Source organism: Paroedura picta, chromosome 4 (genome assembly GCF_049243985.1).
Source record: "Paroedura picta isolate Pp20150507F chromosome 4, Ppicta_v3.0, whole genome shotgun sequence".
Taxonomy (NCBI): Eukaryota; Metazoa; Chordata; class Lepidosauria; order Squamata; family Gekkonidae; genus Paroedura; species Paroedura picta.
In genome coordinates, this window is record NC_135372.1 from 11,766,184 (window position 1) to 11,789,155 (window position 22,972).

At 49.5% G+C, this 22,972-nt stretch overlaps 2 protein-coding genes across 4 annotated transcripts in view; both read right to left on the reverse strand.

Annotated features, from left to right (window-relative positions):
- Nucleotides 1-65: 65 nt before the first annotated feature.
- On the reverse strand, nucleotides 66-12,223 carry EBI3 (Epstein-Barr virus induced 3). Of its 2 annotated transcripts, none has more exons than XM_077331921.1 (7): nucleotides 12,017-12,223; nucleotides 11,285-11,423; nucleotides 10,144-10,389; nucleotides 9,190-9,307; nucleotides 6,988-7,160; nucleotides 5,640-5,803; nucleotides 66-3,692 (listed from the first exon to the last, which is right to left on the reverse strand). In XM_077331921.1, exons 2-7 carry the CDS (start codon nucleotides 11,367-11,369, stop codon nucleotides 3,540-3,542), a joined length of 939 nt encoding a protein of 312 aa, XP_077188036.1. In that variant the 5' UTR covers nucleotides 11,370-11,423; nucleotides 12,017-12,223; the 3' UTR covers nucleotides 66-3,539. The 2 variants fall into 2 exon arrangements, with proteins under 2 accessions (XP_077188036.1, XP_077188035.1); XM_077331920.1 differs by having other exon boundaries at nucleotides 11,285-11,481; nucleotides 12,017-12,222.
- Nucleotides 12,224-16,407: 4,184 nt separating this feature from the next.
- CARD9 (caspase recruitment domain family member 9) overlaps nucleotides 16,408-22,972 on the reverse strand; it is a 34,210-nt gene continuing 27,645 nt past the window's right edge. For both annotated transcript variants that reach the window (XM_077331923.1, XM_077331922.1), the window contains exons 10-13: nucleotides 21,691-21,739; nucleotides 20,965-21,035; nucleotides 20,019-20,095; nucleotides 16,408-18,242 (exon numbers count right to left, since the gene is read on the reverse strand). In XM_077331923.1, the coding sequence (XP_077188038.1) occupies nucleotides 18,146-18,242; nucleotides 20,019-20,095; nucleotides 20,965-21,035; nucleotides 21,691-21,739 (294 nt within the window). In that variant the 3' untranslated portion in view covers nucleotides 16,408-18,145. The remainder of the gene's footprint in view (nucleotides 18,243-20,018; nucleotides 20,096-20,964; nucleotides 21,036-21,690; nucleotides 21,740-22,972) is intronic.

Here is a 22,972-nt window from a genome sequence, read left to right on the forward strand (position 1 = left end):
ACTGCCAAGGAGTTCCGACTTGAAGCTCATGGGTTCCTCAGGCAAGCATGTGCAAATAAACAGACTTCTGTAATATATATATTTAATTTATTAAAAGAATAAAAAACAATTGATATATATTAGTCACAGCACAAATATCTAAAACAAGCAACTCAGAAAAAATCAGCTAGCTTATTACCTAAAACCTTAAAGACTGCATTTAGTTGCACAATATTTGTTTGTTTGTTTTATATACCACCCTCCCCGAGGGCTCAGGGCGGTTTACAGAAAACAGGGAGGATACAATTAACACATGGTAACAGGTAACAGTAACAGCAGTAATATTATAACAATAATAATTTAACATCATAATAACAATGATACATAAAATAGAAATTTTAAGAGCTTCAGCTCAACTCTTACTGGACCCTGTGGGAAACTGATTAATGTTGGTCGTAGAGGGTGGGAGCTTGAGGGCCAACTGGAAGCGGTGGTTTGATCCACCTCAAACAAATGCTTGGCAGAGGAGTTCCCTTTTGCAGGCCCTGTGGAACTATTTAGGTTCTGTCAGGGCCCTGATCTCCTCTGGGAGCTCGTTCCACCAGGTGGGGGCCAGAATGGAAAAAGCTCTGGCCCTGGTTGAGGTCAAGCGGGCTCTCTGAGGAGTCTAATTGCAATTGCAATTTCTTGCAATTGCAGTCCATGGCTCAAGTGTTCTTTCTATGCAGCTGCAGCAGTCCATGGTCTCTAGGCATCCAAATTAGTCTCTCTCATTCGTAGGTCAATTACAGTTTTTTCCCTACCTGGGCCATGCGATGATACTAAATCAGAACATGTCCCTGTTAGAACCCTCTGGAAAAATTGTCTCAGTGCTCTGACTCTCCCCCTCCCATTCTGAAGCTCTCTGTTCTCAAGTAATTATTCCCTGCTTTAGCCATGAAAACAACAAAAAAGCTCCTGAGCAGTTAGGCCCAACTGGGAACAGATGTGAGATGGAACATCAATACTAGACCCTTTAATCCTTGGGAGGAGACACTGAAGTTGCTTTGCCTGGCATATGTTTCTTCTCCTCCCATTTGTTTTTAAATCTAAGAATTGCATGGCTTTGATCATAGAGTTCTTTTCTCCCAAGAAGGGAAATATTCTTTTCAGAAACAACTCATGCAGGGAATTATTTCTAGGTTTTTCAAAAAAGCAGATGAAGATGAAATTCCTCAATGCATATATGGAGCTTTTTAACTCCAGTGAGAAATTATCCTTTTAAAACATAAACGAGGTGCTCCTTAACAGCCTGATTCGTTTTACAGGAAATATATATATTTTTAAAAGATCTAAGATATGATCTGATGGCACATATGTTTGCTGATCAATTGTATGGGTGCCTACTTGGAAGTAAGTCCCACTGTGAGTTCAATTAAATTAAACTAAGTAAATTGCAGGCAGCAGACATGCAGTCTGAAAGGTCTGCCCATGAGGCTGGGAGTTCGATTGCAGCAGCTGACTCAAGGTCGACTCGGTAAAATGAATACCCAGCTTGCTGGGGGGTAACCGGTAATGCCTGGGGAAGGCACTGGCAAACCACCCCGTATTGAGTCTGCCATGAAAACGCTGGAGGGCGTCACCCCAAGGGTCAGACATGACCCAGTGCTTGCACAGGGGATACCTTTACCTTTACCTTACAAATTCCTAGTGGTTTGTGTAGCTTCCAGTTGCACACCACCTGGGCAGCTTACTCTCCCAATCCATTCCTACCGAGCCACAGGACCTCCGTCTTTGTGGGGTTGAGTGTCAGGTGGCTTTGCTTGACCCAAGCCTCCACTGCTTCCAAACAACTGGTGAGCTAATTGCTACTGTGGGATGGTAGATGAATTTCCTCCAGGTCAGGCTGGATTCTGGAAATGTTTGGTGGAGGGATCACTTTGGCATGAAATTGGGGTCACCATGGGTAGGCAGGTAGTTGTGAGTTCCTGCATTATGCAGGGGGTGGGACTAGATGACCCTTACAACTCTTATGATTCTATGATTCTAACCCATCCGACCAAATAAATCCTCCAAGCACTGACTAGCCCCCCTCAGGTAGATTGCCTGAGGAACCCATGAGCTTCAAGTCGGAACTCCTTGGCAGTTGACAACCTATTCTAAATGTAGATTTAAGCGGGTAGCTGTGTTGTTCTGAAGTAGCACAACAAATTTGTAAAGAAGAGGCAGCTTTTAAAATGTTTTTAAAGCCTAAGCTTAAATTTATAATTGGTTTAATGCTTTATTTATATGGTATATATGTCAAGTATTTGTATTGTTTTAAAACCTGATGTGATCCACCCAGAGCCAACCAGGGAAGAGCGGAATACAAAAAATAAAATAATAATTATAATAATAAACTGTGCTTCAGCCGTGAATTTGTATCTGTCTTTCTTGGGGGCTGAATGGGTCAGAGGGAAGGTTGTGTGCTTCCGCCGCCAAAAGCAGCCGTTCCAGGCGGAAGCAGATCGTGAGCCTTCGGCTCAGGCCAGCCAAAGCCAAGGCACTTTTACTCAAAGCTGCTGAAGCAGTTCTACTGCAGTCAGTAAAAGATGACACACATACTGCTAAATCTACAGGTTCCACACATGGCACTTGCCCCTGAATTCTGAATGTTGCTTTCCCATGCAGAAAACTGTAACCCTGGGAACAAAAGGACTAGAAGCTTGTTAGATGGAAAGAAGAGTTTTTGTTGTGTTAGGGGATCTGTGAGGACCAAGCTTGAGGTCGAAGGCAGGATCCGAGCAGGTGTGTAATTGACCAATGTGCCGCTAGATCCCGTCTGCAAGATCCAATTGGTTCAACCCTGGAAACTGACCAATGATACACATTGGCAGGAAGATCCTTTGTCTGCACTGTGTATATACTTGAGGTTTGGGGGGGGGCGGAGTTAGTTCAGTTTATTAATTGCTCTACCATGTTGAGATCACAGTAAAAGAGCTGTTCCTTCCACTCCAAGTGTCCTGGCTTCCTCTGAACCCACGGATTTAACACTGGTGACAAGGAGGGGATTGTGATGCTAGCTATGGAACCCTGGTAAGTGATCCCCTCCTGCTGAATCTCTGGTGCGGGGCCCTGCCACCAAGGAGAGAAAAACGACCAGCTGAAATCTCCTTCCGTTCGTTGCCCAACCTCCAGGGAAGGGACCGTCCGTCCCACTGAACGTGCTGCCAAGTGAGCAGACGCAGCAACCACGGAAGCCATGGCCACCTTGGACCAGATCAAGTCCTCTGATCTCAACAAGGTACAGCAGCGAATGAACTGAGCTACCCCCCTCCCAAGATACCCCAACATATATACACAATGCAGACAAAGGATCTTCCCGCCAGTGCACGCTATTGGTCAGAATCCGGCAGATGGGATCTAGTGGTGCATTGGTCCATTATAGGTCTGTTGAGAACCTGCCTCAGGCCTCAAGCCTGGTCCTCAGCAGATCCACAAGCACAACGGTTTCACTGTGAAAACTGATCTTGGATCTTCTCAGGTCAGACTTTGTGTGGACAGAACCGCAGAGCAGGCAGCCATGGAAGCTCTGAGACACATCACCCTGGTATCCAGGCTGTTCCGGATGCTGCAGAACTCCAGGCGCTGTATTCGCCGTTGTCGAGGTAGTCTTTAGCAGCCACTTGGACATGGTACGTGGCTCCTGGATGGATCCCAGTCAGAACGAAGGAGCTTTGCTCAGAAGACCTGGTCTGAAAGAGGTAACAGAGCCTCAGACAGCATTCATTAGCCCTGCCCTATTCTGAGTCAACCCATTCATCTCTCAGGGTCAGCATGGCCCTCAGGACAAGATTTGTGGGAAAGGTCCATCTTTTCACCTGGTATCTGATCCCTTTAAACAGGGATGTCAGGGACTGAACCTGGGATGCCAATCATCTCCTCCCCTCCCCACCACCAACCAGGAGAAAGCCAGCCACCAGCTAGGGTTGCCAGATGAACAGTTCCCACAGGCACAACTTCTCCTCTCTTCTTGCCAGTTTCTAGATGAGGTTTCCTTCTCAGAACAAAGGGAATAGGGGAGGGGCACTGAAAAAACCAACTACTTAGTGCTTCTTAAGGCCAGTGATTTGCAGTGCCACACACTAAGCCAGGCTTTCTCAACCAGGGTTTCATGAAACAGCCTTAGAAGAGTTTCCCAAATGACTGGGAGTGGATTGATTTTTAAGATATTTATTAAATTTGTTAAACATTTATCACGTGATCACCCCTCCCAAAACAGCCAATGATGGGCCAGGGGAAGGTGGGAAGGGGAGGGGCCCCAGATGGGCCTGTACACAGCTTGGCTTCCCAACCAAGTTCTGCACGATTGCACCCCTTCTGGGGTTTCTCGGAGACAGAAGAATGTTTCGGGGGTTTCTCCATAGTAAAAAAAGTTGGAAATGGCTGCTTTATGAAAGTTTAAGTTTTACTTTCATTTTCAGCAGAAGCTTTTCTGTGCCCCGAAAGGAACTTCCATAAACATGACAGCTGTTTGACTGCCTTTTCTGGCAGTCTCGTCTAATCTGAAAGTCAGAATGAGAGGGCAGAGCAGGCTTCCTCAAGCAGGGTTTTCTTGCTATCCCTAGGATTTAAAGAGCCTCTTGTGGTGCAGAGTGGTAAGGCAGCAGAAATGCTGTCTGAAGCTGTCTGCCCATGAGGTTGGGAGTTCGATCCCAGAAGCCGGCTCAAGGTTGACTCAGCCTTCCATCCTTCCGAGGTCGGTAAAATGAGTACCCAGCTTGCTTGCTGGGGGGTAGACGGTAATGACTGGGGAAGGCACTGGCAAACCACCCCGTATTGAGTCTGCCATGAAAACACTAGAGGACGTCACCCCAAGGGTCAGACGTGACTCGGTGCTTGCACAGGGGATCCCTTTACCTTTATCTTTTAGGATTTCTTCATGGCCCTGGAGGAGGGGCTTCCAAATGGGTGGCAGTTGATTGACTTTTAATATATATTTTTAAATTGGTTAAACATTTATCTGGTGATATGACCATATATGGTCATGGTGATCCGCCCCCTGCGAAATGGCCAATGCTGGGCCTGGTGGGAAGGGGAGGGGCCCTATGCTACCCAACCACATTCTGCGCAATTGTACCACTTCCAGGGTTCCTCGAAGCCAGAAGAATGTTTTAGGGGGTTCTTGATGGTAAAGAAGTCGAGAAAGACAGACAGGAAGAGCCGGGTACCCGAAATGAAGTAACTTTCCCTCTGGGCTCTGCCCCGTGACCTGCCAGCTCTCCCCCTGGCTACATCCCGGCCCCTACTGAGCACCACCCTTTGAGGGGTCCAGAAGGTGCCTTCCCCCTGCCAGATGTATACCTTCCAAGGGGTGGATCCTGCAGCTGCAGGAGCAAGTTGGCGTCTCAGGGGTTTGCCTTGACCTTGACTGGAAAGCAATGACAGGCTCCATCCCTGCCCGTTGCCACCTTCCCCATCACCCCAGCCATAAGCCAGCTGAGCCCCAGGGGCACCTCTGCACCCTTCCTTCATTGGGATGTCCCAAGCGGTCATTTGGTCAGCGCATTGGCCCCGGATCCTTGCCAGGGCTTGGAGCAAGAGGAGCAGTTTTTCAGCACAGCTTGCTGTACGTCTGTAAGAACAGCAGGTGGCCTTTGAGACCCTCTATCTATGGAGGATGGCCAACCGATCTCTCTCACCATTTTGCTGCTGTTGGTCCCGTCCCTCGAGTAACGGATCACATACTTGAGGGGGAAGTACTCAAGAAACAGCCAGGAACTGGGGGGCTTCCAGTCCAAACGTAGCTTCCGACTAACTCCTGGGATCGCAGAAACCTTCAGGTCTTCCGGAGGATCCGGCCTGACTGACAAAAACCCACAATGGAAACAGTAATCAAACACAAGGTAGCCCTCAGTTGTACAAAGCTGAAGAAGAAGAAAAGTTGGTTCTTATATGCCGCTTTTCTCTACCCAAAGGAGGCTCAAAGCGGCGTACAGTCGCCTTCCCTTTCCTCTCCCCTGTGGGGTGGGTGAGGCTGAGAGAGCCCTGATATCACTGCCCAGTCAAAACAGTTTTATCAGTGCTGTGGGGAGCCCAAGGTCACCCAGCTGGATGCATGTGGGGGAGCGCAGATTCGAACCCGGCATGCCAGATTAGACGTGTGCACTCCTAACCAGTACACCAAACTGGCTCTCACTGGAGAATTCATTGGCTGTAGAGATTTTTGCTAGCAGCAGTTGCTAGCGAAGCTGAAGGATCTATGTTATGCGACTGAAGGGAAGTCGTGGCAGCCATTTTGTGTCTGGCTCCACCTCCTGTGGCAGCCATTTTGTGACCATGTCCACCACCCAGTGCCAGAATTCCCAAGGAGCCCACAGGCTCAGTAAAGCGGTTGTTCCGGTTGGCTAAGGAACATATCCCAGATGCAGTGATACCCTGACAGAGGGCAAACTTCCCACTTGAAGAAGAAGAAGAAGAGTTGGTTCTTATATGCCGCTTTTCCCTACCCGAAGGAGGCTCAAAGTGGCTTACAGTCGCCTTCCCTTTCCTCTCCCCACAACAGACACCCTGTGGGGTGGGTGAGGCTGAGAGAGCGCTGATATCACTGCCCGGTCAGAACAACTTTATCAGTGCTGTGGCGAGCCCAAGGTCACCCAGGCTGGCTGCATGTGGGGGAGCGCAGAATCGAACCTGGCATGCCAGATTAGAAGTCCGCACTCCTAACCACTACACCAAACTGGCTCACTTGGATCACCTTGGAGCCCTGAGCAGAGAGATGATGGGTGACTTCTTTAGAGAGCAGGCAGCCCTCACAATAAACCACCCCCTTCCTCTAATCCAGGGGTAGTCAAACTGCGGCCCTCCAGATGTCCATGGACTACAATTCCCAGGAGCCCCCTGCCAGCGAATGCTGGCAGGGGGCTCCTGGGAATTGTAGTCCATGGACATCTGGAGGGCCGCAGATTGACTACCCCTGCTCTAATCCAAAGGGAAAGGCTATCTATGGCAAGAGGGAAGGGTGGAAGCCACAATCCTGCACATACTCACTGATCTGGTTTATGAGGAAAGGGAAGAGGCCGCTCCTAGTCCCCAGAGGGTTCACCGCTGTCACATTGAATATGTAGGGGACGACTGAGAAGAGCGACACATCTGCGATGGTGCAGCTATCAGCTCCTGAACTTGCTCGCAGGCACTCCTGTTCCTCCATGCCCATGCCGTGCCTAAGGCGCGAAGAGACTGGAGCTCAGCATCTCCTCAGGAGCAGGTTCATGATGCATACGTGCAGGGATTCTTTGTAGGCAAAGGGGTGGCAGTAGACGAACGAATGGGATGTGAGTGTCCCGCATAGCGCAAGGGGTTGGACTAGATGACCCAGGAGGTCCCTTCCAACTCTATCATTCTATGATTTTATGACTTTGCTGGAGGCAGGTAATTACTTATAGCTATGAGCCTCTTGTGGCGCAGAGTGGTAAGGCAGCAGACGTGCAGTCTGAAGCTCTGCCCATGAGGCTGGGAGTTGAATCCCAGCAGCCGCCTCAAGGATGACTCAGCCTTCCATCCTTCCGAGGTCGGTAAAATGAGTACCCAGCTTGCTTGCTGGGGGGTAAACGGTAATGACTGGGGAAGGCCCTGGCAAGCCACCCCGTATTGAGTCTGCCATGAAAACGCTAGAGGGCGTCACCCCAAGGGTCAGGCATGACCTGGTGCTTGCACAGGGGATATCTTTACCTTTACCTTTATAGGCCTGACTCCTCATCTGCTTTGCACATTTCTGTGGCCAGGCCTGCCATTGCCAAGGGCCACTGGCCCTGGTTTGGTCAGTCTGCAAGAGCAGTCCTGTTTTGGAACCAGCCAAGTGGCTTGGGACCTTTTCCTTTTAGGAGACTTCAGAAGATTGGGACCAGGTGGGTGTGGAGGAGCTGCGGAACGTCTTGTGGCACTAAAAACCACGAAAGAACAATTTTGATGGTTTCCCCAGAATGCAGTCCACGGTGCTGAAGAAGAAAGGTGCTGGGTCCCAGGGGGAACCCTGCGGCTGGCCTAGGAAGGAAGGAAGCAGGGGGAGGACGACACACTGTGCCGTCATTACACGAGGGCAAGGGAACAGCACAACACTTGGATTCTTTAAAGAAGGGATATGGTTGTACTGAGGGAAGACTCCCAACGGATGGAAGTCTCTCTCTTGACTGTGATATCATAAGAACCTCAGAACAGCCCTGCTGGATCAGACCAGGGATGATCCATCCAGTCCAGCCTCCCGTCTCACACAGGGGCCAGACAGTTCCTCTGCAGGTCCAGCCACAGGGCAGAGAGGCCGAGGCCTTCCCTGATAAGAATGTAAGAAGAGCCCTGCTGGGCCAGACCAGGGAGGGTCCATCCAGTCCAGCCTCCCGTCTCACACAGGGGCCAGCCAGTTCCCCCAGAGGTCCAGCCACAGGGCAGAGAGGCCGAGGTCTTCCCTGATGAGAATATAAGAAGAGCCCTGCTGGGTCAGACCATGGAGGGTCCATCCAGTCCAGCCTCCCCTCACACACAGGGGCCAGCCAGTTCCCCCAGAGGTCCAGCCACGGGGCAGAGAGGCCAAGGCCTTCCTTGATAAGAACATAAGAGCCCTGGTGGGTTAGACCAGTGGCCCATCCAGTCTAGCATCATGTCTCTCACGGTTGCCAACAAATTCCTCTGGAGGGAAAAAAGTAGGGCCCAGAGGCTGAGGCCTTCCCCTGATGTAGTGCCTCTGAATGTGGAGGTTCCCCTCAGTCACCTTGCCTGGTAGCCACTGACAGACTTATCCTCCATTCATCTATTTCATCCCCTTGGAAAGCTCTCTCTTCCTGCAGCCATCACAAGGTGCTCTGGCAGAGAATGCCCCATTTGAATGTTGCAGAGGAGACAGTTTAAACATTTCGTATGTGAGAGCGGAAGGAGAGCGGGTGGTCGGTTGAATTTTCTTTTTTTTTTGGGGGGGGGGAGGGGCTTGAATGCTGCCTGCCTGATCGGCACATGCAGGAGAATGATGGGAGGAGGGCCAATCTGGTGGATGGGTGCAAGGGCCAGAGTAGGGCCTGGGAAACTCAGTCCTGAAGGACTCTTGTGATACTGGGGGGGGGGGGATGCCTTCCTCCGCCCCAGCACCTTGAAGAAAGGACAGGATCAACAGGTGCATGACCAGCAGACCAATAGGTGCAGGGAAAGAGAGGATGGGTGTGGCTGGGAGACCAGGGGCATCAAGGGCTGGATCCTTTTCTGTACCGAACCGTAGTGATGAACGAGGTGTCCAGGTGAGTCTCCGTTTCCAGTTTCCAGGTGCAACTGACAGCACCACCATAGCTGGAGGCAGAGCACCAGATGGAAGGCTTCCCGGGGGGACCTGTGGGAAAAGAAGGCAAAGGGAAGGCGTCACTCAGTGTGGGCCATTTGGGCCTCTGCCGGACCCTTTGCAACCTATAGAAGTTTACATTTCCGTCTGATTTCTGTACCCCTCCCACTATTCTTCAGCTCTTTGTGTCCAGGACTGGATCTGACATTGCCTGGCTTGAACAGCTCCTCCTCCCTGGAAGGGGAGGTATTGGGAAGGTTGTCTGGAAATTGTGTTGCCCAGCTCCACCCCAGAGCAGTTGGGAACCCTGAGTTATTGTACATTTTCCACCCCATCTTAACTGGATGCTGCCCTGAGCTTCCTATCCCTGCTCCTCAGCTATCAAGCTCTGATGACAACCTCGGAGACTCTCTGCAGCCCTCCGCCCTGCTATGAAAATAAATGACAACTCTTTCTCCCTCTCAGATACACCGCAGGGTTGTTGTGAGGTTTAGATGGAGATGGGAGAACCACTGGGTTCCTCTGGCAACCCACGAGAGCTTTGGAAGGGTGGAGAGGTGCATGGCAGGGTCACTTCTGAGTGATCACCCAGGATCACCACTCTAGGAAGTCCCCCAATGATTGTGATAAAGACCATAGACAATGGGGAAATTCCTAGAGTGTCAGAGACACAGCAACCAGAAGTGACATAGCCGTGTCCAAGACATCACATTCTTGCTGCAAGAGTGGGCAGGAAAGCTGGTGGGACGGGAGGTCGCCCACTGTGGCATGCCACCCGGGAAGCCTCAAGAGTCATGTCCCTGGAAAAAGGGCAGGATAAAAACAGGACCAGTCAGAGAGGTGCGAGAGACGGAGACCTGATCCCAAATGCACGTTTTCCTACTCACGGCCCAGCTTCAGGTAGACTCTACGCAGCACCTGTCCTGTCCTTGGATCGTGACAACTGTACTCTGCCTCCTGGGCCAGGCTGGCATTCCACAGGGCCAGGCTGCCGTCTTCTCTCACGGACGCTTCCCAAATGGGCCCTGCGGTGCGGTTCACTCGCCATTCCACCACGGATACCCCTTTGGGGGCCGGGCACTCCAAGACCACTTCAGCCAGCCCGAGGGGGGCATAGTGCCGGGCTACGAGACCTAAGCCAGGAGGCAGGGAGGCAGTTAGGATGTGACTTGCAGATCACATTTAACAAATTTTAATATATATAGAATAAATTAATTAACTCCATGCTATTAAATGAGAGCCGGCATGGTGTGGTGCTGGATTTGATTCCCCATTCCTCCTCCACATGCAGCCAGCTGGGTGACCTTGGGCCAGTCACAGTTCTCTTAGGGCAGTTTTCACAGAGCAGTTCTCTGAGAGCTCTCTCAGCCTCCCCTCCCCCCCCCCCGCCTCACAGGGTGTCTGTTGTGGGGGAGAGGAAGGGAAGGCAATTATAAGCTAATTTGAGTCTCCTTTGGGTAGTGAAAAACAGGGTATAAAAAACAACTCCTCCTTGTTCAAATCCCCAATTTAAAAATCCTGTCACCGGTGTTGTGTCAGTAGGCCCGACAGGAGAACTGCAGAAGACTCCTCCCATGTGGGGAACATGCAGGGATTTTAATGAACAGGGGTGCTACCCCATTGACTATAGTGCATTCTGACCAGACCCTTGGAGAGAGAGAGAGAGAGAGAGAGTGGTTTCCACTGGGGCTCCATTATGCACTGGAAGGCACATGCATGGAGATCCCGTATTCACACTGGTGCAATCCTAAAGGCAGCACCCATCCTAGCTGTGTCACGCCACTGAAAGCTGGAAAGGGCAGCGCCGGAATCGGGGTTGCTCTTGGGATCACACAACATTCACACAGTCTACACAGTGCAGGCTGAGATGTTCCCTGAGAACATAACACAAGTTGCCCCAGGAAAGGAAGTGCTCAGTCTCGGGGTAGGCTAGCACATACGGGCCAAACCTTGCCCCCCCAACCATTCCCCAAACGCCCGTCTTCCCCACCCAGAAGCAAAGTGGGGTCTTCTTTCCCATCCTCCTACCTTCCTCCTGTTTGAGCCCTGCGGGGTCTTTGTAGGAAGCCGCGAAAGCCGGCAGGAGCAGAGCGAGGGTCAGGAGCCACAGCATTCCCGGTGCCAGGGGGAGGGCTCTCGTGCCCCTCGGGATTCCCTCCCTGAGAACCTGGAAGCCCAAAGATGCAGGATGATCCTCCGCTGCCTTGGAAGGACAGTTGCCAGCTCTGGAGAGGGAAGCAGCAGAAGACTTTGGGGGTGGAGCTGGGGGTGGGCAGGATTCGGGGCGGGAGTATAATGCTAATAGGAAGGCCCCCCTCCAAAGCAGCAATTTTCTCCAGGGGAATTGATCTCTGTCCCAGTAAAACCAGCTTGTCAAGCCCGGGGGGGGGGGGGCAGCATCCTCCGAACTTTGAGCTGAACATCCGAGAGAGGCAGAAGGCGGAGGCAGGGACTGGAGAACTGTGCCTAAATGCGCACCAACGTGTATTGGGGCTTGCCAACCTCCAGGCGATATCTGGAGATCACCCATCCTTATCATGATTAGTTCCCCTGGAGGAAAACGGCCGCTTTCCCCCTTCCCAACTCTCCAGGTATTCTCCTGGCAACCCAAAAGCGCGTGACCCGGGGCCAGGGGTGGATGCAGCCTGGGCATTCCTCCACTCCCCCGGAGCAGAGAGCCCCCCCGTCTGCCCTCCCGCCGGGAGGTGGCTTCCCAGGGTACGACCTGCTGCTGCTCTGCAGAGAGAGAGAGAGACTCACCGAGGCGCAGAGCCCCTTCGCTCCCGCCCAGCCCGGGAGAAGGGCGTCCGGACCCCTCCGCCGTCCCGGAGGCTGCCCACCCAGCGGCAGCGCCGCCTCTTCCCGGCAGCAGGGCCCTGCGCCGCCCTCGCCCGCGGAGGAGGAGGAGGAGGAGCGCCGGGAAACGCCCCTCGCCGGACTGTTCGCGGCGCCCCAGACCTCCCGGGCGGGAGAGGGAGGAGGAGCCCGCCGAGGGCCGCGGCTCCTGCCCAGGCTCCAGCAACCGATCCCCCTCGAGAAATCGGAGGGCAGGCTTTGCCTCCTGCTGAACTCCCCCCTCCCCCGGATCCACCCCCAAATCTCCAGGAATTGCCCAACCTGGAGCTGGCAACCATAGGCCTATCTGGGGCTCCCTGCCCTTTTCCCTGCCTCTCCAGAGGAGCTGGCTGGCCCCTGGGTGAGAGTCGGCACGGGCCCCTGGAAGAAATGCCTGTGCACATCATGGCTGGAATAATTTCAACAAATGCAGTTGTCCAGAGACTTTACTTCCACTGATTTCTTGAAGTGCTCGCAGGAAAACCAAGGCGATCGTTTCTGTCAGTATGATTTTTCTCAACTGAGAATTCTATAAGCCATACAGAAACATTAAAACAACAGCATAAAATACCAAATCAAATGAACATGCATTGGAAACAGATTTACCAGGAACAACTCACCATATAAAACAAAGTTTTTCATACCCTCCAAAAAAGAGCTTTTGCAAAATACACGAAAAGTCGCTACCAAAAAAGAGATCACAAATACATCACTTAGTACATGCAACAATGTCGAAGAGCTTATACCCAAGATAGTATCTTTCTTATAAAGACATCTGCATAATTATATTTACGAGGTTTAAATAAAAACAGAACAAAGAATCTTAGATCCTCCTCAGTATGTTCTGTTTTATGAACTGGTAATGGCATCTAAACCCAGTCGTGGACTGTGCGCTCTGTCATCCCTAAATAAATCAGGGAACAAGGACACACGATTGCACATACAACACGTTCAGTTGAACATGTAGCAAAAAAATCAAATGATCTAATAAAATTACATCTGGGTTTGAGAAGAATCCATCTCTAAGGGATATTTGCACACTACTTCAGCACTTTCAAAAGCCCTTTGCAGGAGTGGAGATGTGTTTGTGGAGGCCTGTCGGAAGGAACCAGTCTTTAAGAGTGAGACCATTGATAGCATCTGCCACAATATACCAGTCCAGCCAAACAATCGGCCACAATATACCAGTGCTTCCAAACAATATTGGTAATAGACTCTAACATATAAGTATATTCAAAGGAGCAGGTAATCAGATTCTTAGGATCTTTAGCATTGTCAGTTTTGCAGATGTTCACAAAATTCTAAGAGGAGGCAAGTCTATCCTTTTGGTTTGAATACCCATCTTGAATTAAGCTGTTTTCTCAATAAGAGAAACCTTTAAGCACCTTTAAGACCAACAAAGATTTATTCAAGGCGTGAGACTCCGAGGGCAAGCACTCCTTGTCAGACTAAGAACTGTTTTCTGTGATTCATTGACACTTTGTATTAACAACACAGCTGAGACTGCCACCCCTAAAAGAATATTCTGATGAGACTCCTGGAGCACTTTCAGCCTTTTAAATTTATACTTGGGGACCTAGCACGCCTTAAAGAAGTAAAAGCTTGATAGTCACAGAAGCCTGAAGGATGGGTGTAGACTAAGCTGTGAATGGTAAGAATGTCTTTCTAAGAAAAAATACTATCTTGGGTATAAGCTTTATTTTCTTTGACAATATTGCATGTACTAAATTATGTATTTATGATGTAATTTTTGGTAGAATTTTTTGTGTATTTTAGGAAGCTCTTTTTGGAGTGTATAAAAACTTTGTTTGATATGAGAAGTTGTGTTGGAATTCTTGCTTGGCAACCTTGCGTGCACATTCTGAGGCTGAAATGATGCATGGTCAGACTCTCCCATTTTACAGCTTTTGACTGTTGTGAGTGAGAGAGATTGAAAGACTGAATGAGACTCTCTTTGTTCATGTTCAGGTTTATCCGTCAGAAAATGAAAAGCAATCTCTATGTCTGTATTGTGGATATCAAATGAAACAATGTAATAACCAGATTGTTAACTTTATGTGAACAAAGGAAAAAGAAAGTGTATATCTAAAGACCAGATTTTTACCTCAGAGAAAAGGTACCTGTTAAAGATTGTGTTTGACTGTTCTTTAGTATGTAAGGAAACATATTCAGCTTTACTACAGAAGATGATGTACCTTATTATTTGAAATAAGAAAATAACTAAGAACCTGCTGTTATCACCTGGGAGCTTTTATATAGTTCGGCTGAAGAAACTCTGACTAGGAGATTAGTGTAAGTTGATCAGCTTCCACAAAAAGATTTCATCGCATTTTATTTTTCCTCAGCTATTGAGAGAAATCAAAATCCCAGTATTAACCTAAATATTTTTACCATTAAACCCCAATAAGTTGTTTGTGCATGCTCATTTGGAAAAGAAGATCTGGTTCTTATATGCTGTTTTTCTCTACCCGAAGGAGTCTCAAAGCGGATTACATTTGCCTTCCCTTTCCTCTCCCCACAACAGACACCCTGTGAGGTGGGTGAGGATGAGAGAGCCCTGATATCTCTGCTCGGTCAGAACAGCTTTATTAGGGCTGTGACTGCCCCAGGGTCACCCAGCTGGCTGCATGCAGGGGCGGAACAGGGAATGAAATGTGGCTTGGCAGATAAGAGGCCGGAGTTCCTAACCACTACACCACACTGGATCTTTGATTTGGTATCCTTACCATAAGTGGCCCTTATATAGTTGAAAGAGCCATGTAGGCGGCCCTGTCTGGGTGGTGTCTGGGTCAGCGGGCCAATCCGGATGCGCCCAACAAAGCTGGGCATGTCAGGATTGGGCCACCCTCTGGAGTGCCCGCCTCCAGGAGCTGACCAAGCCAATCCGAATGTGCCCAGCAAAGCTCCTGCCGCACCTGCTCCTTCAGGGGCCCACTCAGCCTTGCCGATGACCCTGGGCCCACCGAGGCCTCTTGCTGCTTTGACAGCCCTTCCTGGACCCAGGCGTGGCTCAGTGCCATGGCCAGAAGCCTCTCTGCCTCCACAAGCCTGGGGCGCCAGACTCAGGTAAGCTGCGGGGGGGGGGGGGCTCCCTTCTCCATCCGTTCCCCTTACCCCTTCTCCCCTTTCAAAGCCCATGATTTTAAAATGGGCTTTGAAGCTAGTTATGCTATAATTTTAATGTTTCTGTATGTCTTGTAGAACTATCCATTGATAAAACTCATATTGACAGAAATGCTCATCTTGAATTTCCTGTTAACAAAGCAATAAATTGAAATAAGAAACTTTGGACAACAGCATTTGTAGAAATTATTATACATCAAACATTATTTGCATAGGCATTTCTTTTGGTGCAAATCCTTCGGAGCAAAACCTTATTCTAATTGTTTATAGAGGGGCCCCTGGTCTGATCCAGAAACGCTATTCTTACATTCTTAGGCGAAGGCCTCAGCCTCTCTGCCCTGTTGCTGGCCATTGCTCAGGGTAATGCTGATCACCACTTTGGGGTCGGGAGGCAAATTTCCTCCAGGCCAGACTGGCAATTCTGGTTGGGTTTTTTTTTGGGGGGGGGAGGGGCATCATCTGGGCATGGAATTGGGGCACCTCTGGGTGGGCAGGTAGTTGTGAGTTTCCTGCATTCTGCAGGGGGTTGGACTAGATGACTCTGGAGGTCCTTTTCAACTCTATGAGTCTAGGATTCTGTGGGCATTTCCGCATTTCCATAAATGCAGTAAAATACTTACCTTATGTAGTCATTATATTCTGACCTCTCCATATGACATCGCCAGCATCTGGGCAGTAACCAGCTGGCTGCATCCTTCATTTTAAAACGCTAGCTGGGGAATCACATAAAGTGGATTCCCCAACCTATTTAAGCGTGAGCTACAGGAGAGCAGGCAGTTGGCAACCAGGGAAAACACAGAGGCACCAGAAGGGAGCAGGGGGGGGGGAGAATGGCTGAGGCACATGACAGGTGGAGGCCAGGGTGGCTGGAAGACGAAAGGGTGCAGCAGCGGCTGAGCAGGGCTGGCACTATTTGCCTCATGCCACCACTGCTCATCTTCCACACCCGCCCCCACCTCCGTGGCAAACTTCTTTAACCCAGCCTGAAGGCCGGAGAAGAAGAGCAGGGTGCTTGGCCTCAGGCGGATGCTGAGCACAGGGAGAGGACAAACAGTTGCAGCGGCTGGGGGTAGCAGCGGCAGCACAGTGAGCAGGGTCAGTGCCACCCCTGGCCAACTGTCCCTTCTGCTGCATGTCTTCCTCTCTGCTCGATCCTCGGCCGCTGCCACCTCATATGCCTGCCCCACTGCAACTTTACATCTATTATTTATTTATTTACCCAAAGGCACTAAAAGAACTTGCAGATGTCGTCTCTGAGCCTCTGTCCATTATTTTTGACACTTCTTGGAGAACAGGTGAGGTGCCAGACGATTGGTGGCGGGCAAATGTTGTCCCCATCTTCAAGAAAGGGGAATAGGAGGATCCGGGTAATTATCGACCCGTCAGCTTGACATCTGTAGCTGGCAAAATTTTGGAACAAGTCATCAAACACTCGGTCCTTGAGCAGCTGGAACTGAGGGCTGTGATTTCTAAGACTCAGCACGGGTTTCGCAAAACAAGTCATGTCAGACCAACCTTATCTCTCTTTTCGAGAAAGTGACTACCTTGCTGGATCAGGGAAATGCCGTGGACATAGTTTATCTGGATTTCAGTAAAGCTTTTGATAAGGTTTCACGTGATATTCTTGTTCAAAAGTTGGTAAAATGCAGTATGGATCCTAATTCTGTCAGGTGGATCAATAACTGGTTGATAAATCGTACCCAGAGGGTACTTGTTAATGGTTCAGCATCTTCTTGGAAAAGAGTGACAAGTGGAGTACCCCAAGGATCTGTCCTGGGGCCTGTGTTGTTCAACATATTTATAAATGATTCGGATGAGGGATTAGAGGGGATACTTATTAAAATTGCAGATGATTCTAAACGGAGGAGTAGCAAACACAACTGAAGACAGCCACAGAATACAGGATGATCTTGATAGGCTCGAGAAGTGGGCTAAACTGAATAAAATGAAGTTCAATAGGGACAAATGTAAAGTTCTGCATTTAGGTAGGAAAAAACAAATACACCAATATAAGATGGGGGAGACTTGTGTTGGCAGTAGCATGTGCGAAAAGGATCTAGGAGTCTTAGTAGACCATACATTGAACATGAGTCAGCAGTGTGACTCAGTGGCTAAAAAGGCAAATGGGATTTTGGGCTGTATCAAACGGACTATCGTGTCCAGATCACGGGAGGTGATGGTACCGCTTTACTCTGCTCTGGTTCGGCCTCACTTGGAGTACTTTGTTCAGTTCCGGGCACCCCAACTGAAGAGGAATATTGACAAACTGGAACGTGTCCAGAGAAGGGCAACAAAGTTGGTGAGGGGTTTGGAGACCAACACGTATGAAGAAAGGTTGGGAGAGCTTGGTCTGTTTAGCCTAGAGAGGAGATGACTGAGAGGGGATCTGATAACCAAGTATTTAAAAGGGTGCCATATGGAGGATGGAGCAGAATTGTTCTCTCTTGCCCCAGAGGGACGGACCAGAACCAATGGGATGAAATTAATTCAGCAGAAATTCCATCTAAACATCCGGAAGAAGTTCCTGACAGAGCAGTTTCTCAGTGGAACAGGCTTCCTCGGGAGATTATCGATGAACCACACACTCTGAGTATACGCTGATAATGTAACATTTACAGGCATCTATTATTCACCCAATCCCAACTCCCTTCCAGGGGTACATGGGGCTGAACACCTGTAGCCTTTTCAAGAATGATGCATACTGGACTATCCTGAAGAATACTATATACTAAATGTCTACTCCAAACCCCTCCCTGTATCTTAGCAATAAAGGTAGATGGGGGGGCTGTGTCACCCCTGAACTCAAGGAAACCCTGTGCTGCTCAGAAGCTCACAAACTCCATCTCAGGCCAATCGAAGGATTGTTCTCCATGTGCCCAGGGAATGAGAAGTGATGTTTGGATGCCAGAGCCGTGTCCAAGACAGGATCTCTCAGGAGCCTTCAGTGTCTGTGTTGTCACTGCCCGTTGTGTTCTCCCAGTCCACTTCGTGGTACCTCCCCTTCGGCGCCCTTCTTAGCGCCCTCTTCCTGCAAAGGAAATTCTTGTCATGAGCCCCCCGATTCATGCCATCCTTAATCTTCCCAGCTCTGCATATTCTCACACTTTCATGCCCCCTCCGGCCAGAGCTAGCCAAGGCCGTAAAGCAATAAACCTGTCCTTTGAGAACTTCACTCCCTTCCTTTCCCAGCGGGTGAGACTCCCAACCATATGTATCAATCTTACTGTAAGTGTCCTTGCGGAGACAGCAAAGTCTCAACAATGTGCCAACCTCCTGAAAAGACCTCTGGCCATCTGGCCGCTTGGGAACAGACTTTCTCTTGTCACCTCTTTCTGCTCTCCCGCCGAAATATCCTCAAACCCCCTCCCCTATCTGGTGAGCCCTATAACTACCCCACCTGATCCCTTAGTATTTTGTTATTATCAAGATCTTTGCTTAGGAAGATCTTGGTCTGCTTTAGCTTTCTGTGGACTTTGCCTAATAAAGCTCTTCTTGGAAATTTGCAACCGGCTGTTGGATTTCGGATGTGCTTTCACTTGGGACTCCACAGGCTGGGCTCAGCCTGATTCCTGACAATTCTGCAGTGACTTAGCAGAGGAAGGCCACAGTTCTTCAGGCCCCATTGACTTAAGCTAATAAACTCCATGTGATGGTCTGTTACATGGGTTGGACGGTTGCAGACAGGGGGCCATTAGAGGTATCCCAATGACATCCCTCTTAGAGGTATTCCAATGACAGAGCCTCTTGTGGCTCAGAGTGGTAAGGCAGCCATCTGAAAGCTCTGCCCATGAGGCTGGGAGTTCCATCCCAGCAGCCGGCTCAAGGTCAACTCAGCCTTCCATCCTTCCGAGGTCGGTAAAATGAGTACCCAGCTTGCTTGCTGGGGGGTAAACGGTAACGACTGGGGAAGGCACTGGCAAACCACCCCGTATTGACTCTGCCATGAAAATGCTAGAGGGCGTCACCCCAAGGGTTAGACATGACTCGGTGCTTGCACAGGGGATACCTTTACCTTTACCTTTAATGACATCCCTATTGTCTGTGAACACAACAAAGATACTGAATTCCATCTCTCTCTCTCTGTAGAATCAGAGTCTGGTAGCAACTTTAAGACCAACAAAGATTTATTCAGGGCGTGAGCTTTCGAGTGCAAGCACTCTTCCTCAGACTAAGAACTCCTTACATGACCATGGAAATACATAGCAAAAATTAATTCTGTTACATTAGTAAACTGTTCCACACATCCAAATACAGCCAGTGATAATTCTTTGTCAGAACAGCCAATCAAACTCTTCTGGCAAAGAATTATCATTGGCTGCATTTGGATGTGTGACACGGTTAACTAATGTAACAGAATTAATTTTTGCTATATATTCCCATGGTCATGTATGGAGTTCTTAGTCGAAGAGTGCTTGCACTCGAAAGCTCACGCCCTGAATAAATCTTTGTTGGTCTTAAAGGTGCCACTGGACTCTGATTTTATTGTGCTACTTCAGACCAACACGGCTACCCATTTGAATCTCTGTCTCTCTGTTCCAAGCAGGCTGAAAAGGACTTCGGTGCAGGCTGTGAGGAAGTGCTCTTTTATGCTCCTGAACATGTGTCATCCTTTAAGAGCACATCTGATAAAGCCTGCATGAGCTAATCCTTGGGAGCTGACAGATATTTCTGGAGGGCACTAAGACTGCAGTTTCCCAGTAGGGCTCATAACAACGCTCCCTCATGACACAATGAAGTTTCTGCCCCACAACCTCCAAGTTTGCTGTCAACCACCTGTAGAACTAAAAAGGCTCTGGGATCTCACCTCCGGTAGTGCTCAAAACTGTCCTTCATCCGCCTGCGCCCTTTCTCAGGAAACTCCTGCTCCAGGGGACCTCCTTCCTAGGGGGAAAAGCAAGTTGGTTACGACAGGGCCAGGTGTCTTGCAGCCTGAGGACAAAGCTACATCACACAGGCAAGGAGGGCCGTGGTTCAGTGGAAGTGCCTCTGCTTAGTATGCTACAGGTCCCAGGTTCAATCCTCAGCACCTCCAGTTAAAAAAGCCTAGGGAGGAGAGCATCTGTTGGTCTGAGTAGACAACCCAACCTCAATGGACGAGGGGTCTGGTTTAGCAGAAGGCAGCTTCTTGCATGATGGTCAGACCTCAGCTCAAATTTGCAGCACATGGTTGGCAGGATCTTCTGTCCAACCCCATGTGGGAACACAGCGGTCGCAATGAATCTAATTTCCCTTTACTAGAGAAATCCCAGAGAACCCTGCCGCTAAACAGTTGCACAGCCCAAGCCCTTTGAAATGGTTTAATCCTGATTCTCTCATGCAGGAGTGTAAGCTCTTGTTCCAGGGTGGGATTTCTTGAGAGACTGGGGGAGTGTTGAAGGAGTTTTCTAGGCAAACGCGTTTCAAAATCGGCAGGTGGACACTAAGCAGCGTAGGCCTCCGTGATCGAACTGGGCAGGATTGAACCACATGAAGCATGTTCACATTGACCTCATTTACAGGACTAGAATGATGTCCATGAAATGGGGAAAACCAACCTCTAGCACAGGGGTGGTCAAAAGGCAGCCCTCCAGATGTCCATGGGCTACAATTTCCTTGAGCCCCTGCCAGCGAATGCTGGCAGGGGCTCATGGGAATTGTAGTCCATGGACATCTGGAGGGCCACAGTTTAACCACCCCTGCTCTAGCAGCATCTCCCTCCCCATGCAGCAAGGACAGGAAAAAGCAGCACGAGAAACACTGTATTTACTTACCACGGAGGAGTTGAGAATCTGAAGGTTTCCTGCTGCACTGAAATGTGGATCCTGACAGGCAGAGCTTTCTTCTGAGAGGCAGAAAAAACAGACAACTTCCAGACCTTTTGACTGATTTTTGGTCTTGACTAAGACCTGGGTGTAAACTGCACGGAGCTTTTATTGCAATCCCAGGTCGATTCAGTCCCTCCCGTCTACACAGAACGTGATTTCCGTTTTGATTTTGGGCGATTTAAATTTTCCTTCTGCAACAAGCAGGATTGATCTGTGACCCTACGTTTATTGTGCAATATCTTAGAGTGCTTTTAACCCTCAATATTTTAAGAATCGGATTGAGATAGCAGGCTGCTTTGACTCTGGGCTCTGCTGCATGGTAAAGAACCCCTGATTGGCCAAAGCTGCTCATGTGACAAGCTTGTCTTAGAGGAGAAGCCCCTAATTTCTCTCAACTTCTGACGGTCTTGGATTTTTTCTCCCTCCTCTGCCTTCTTCGATCCTCTCTCCCCCCCTTCAAGAAAAGAAAGAAAGAAGCTTACCTCCCCTTCTGAACTCCCCTAACCACGTGCAGAACCACATAGACCACACCACCCAAAGGGGTTCCTACACAGTGCAACATGCACAAAAAGGCCTTTGCCGCCTCCCTCTTGGGAAACACAAGCAAATTGTGCCTACAGCCCCCCAGAGATGACTCTGGAAACCAGAAGCAAAGCCAATAGAAGAACTTACTTTTGTCACTGCCTTTCAGGTCCTCCTCTGGATTTCCACAAGAAGTAAGCTTCATGCAAGAAAGGATTTTGTGAAGAAGCATTACTGGTTTACCTCTGTCTCTATCAAGCATCTGCGAGCATCCTGTGACTACCTAGTGGGGACCATCCCTCTGCAGTAAATAGAAATGAGCCCTCATTTGGAGCTGGAGTTCTGCAAGCGTAACCAACAGCCTGCACATGTTGTGAGCAACTGCAGGTGCAGGATTCCGCAAGGGAATCCTACCTCAGCATGCAGCGACCATCCCTCTTTCAAGCAGCTCTCCACTGTGAGATGCGGATGGCTTCCTAGTGTACAAGAATGCTGTTCCCAGCAGTCAGGGCTTTCTGTCTGACAGAAGGAATCGGAGATAAAAGAGTTCACTTGAAACGAGTGTTGTGGCCCTCTCTACAAGGAAATTCCCTACCTATCTCGTGTCAGATTCAGACCAGAGAATCACTCCTCTCCTCTCCATCACTGTTTTCAGCCGTAAAGCTCTTGAAGAAGTGCAGAATCGAACCCGGCATGCCAGATTAGAAGTCCGCACTCCTAACCACTACACCAACTGTGCCCCTGCAGGGATTGTGCTTGATGCCCAGCCATGAGAGCTCGCATGGGGCCTCTCCCCACAGCCCCCTGCCTTCCTTCTCTTCCCAGAATTGAAAGCTCCTGGATATATTCATGACACTGATGGTGGTCAGAACCATCGGAATTAGAATGAAAGCCAGGAGAGGAATGGAAGGGCCACTGCGGCTGATAGGGAAGGCAAGAACCTGTTCACAAGCCAAAGTCCAATCCTAATTTGGCCAAGTTCATGACCCCTGAACTGAGATTTGGGGGAGACACTTCCTCTGAACATTTCCCAGGCTTTGGTGTGGCTTGGGGTTTCAGGTCACTCAAATCTAGTAGCTAAGCTCCCGTCAGCTGTTAGGTATAAATGACTGCAAGCCATTTAAACCATCCATTTCACTCCATCCCTCCAAGCAGGGGGAAGCAAAAGGGATCACTGAAAAGGCTGGCGATCATTCAAACTGTTTGCTTCACTGCCTCCCACTTTGGAGCAGGGGAGGTGAAACAGGCCACTTCAATAAATGGCTAGCAGCCACTTCACATCTCCCTGCTTCTAAGTGAGGGGAATGAAATGGGCAGTTTAAATGGCTGACAGTCATTTAAAGCTAGGGGTGGACAGGCAGACACACCAAGCCAGCAGCCATTTTAGTGGCCTGTTTTGCTCCCCCCCCACACACACACACTTTGATATGGG

What these genes read in the sequence shown, in the direction of transcription:
- EBI3 (XM_077331921.1), bottom strand. Translation starts at nt 11,369, where the DNA reads ATGCTGTGGCTCCTGACCCTCGCTCTGCTCCTGCCGGCTTTCGCGGCT. An exon ending in AGGGCTCAAACAGGAGGAAG is followed by an intron (nt 10,390 to 11,284) that starts GTAGGAGGATGG and finishes CTCCTGGCTTAG; the next exon opens with GTCTCGTAGCCCGGCACTAT. An exon ending in TCGTTCATCACTACGGTTCG is followed by an intron (nt 7,161 to 9,189) that starts GTACAGAAAAGG and finishes TTCGCGCCTTAG; the next exon opens with GCACGGCATGGGCATGGAGG.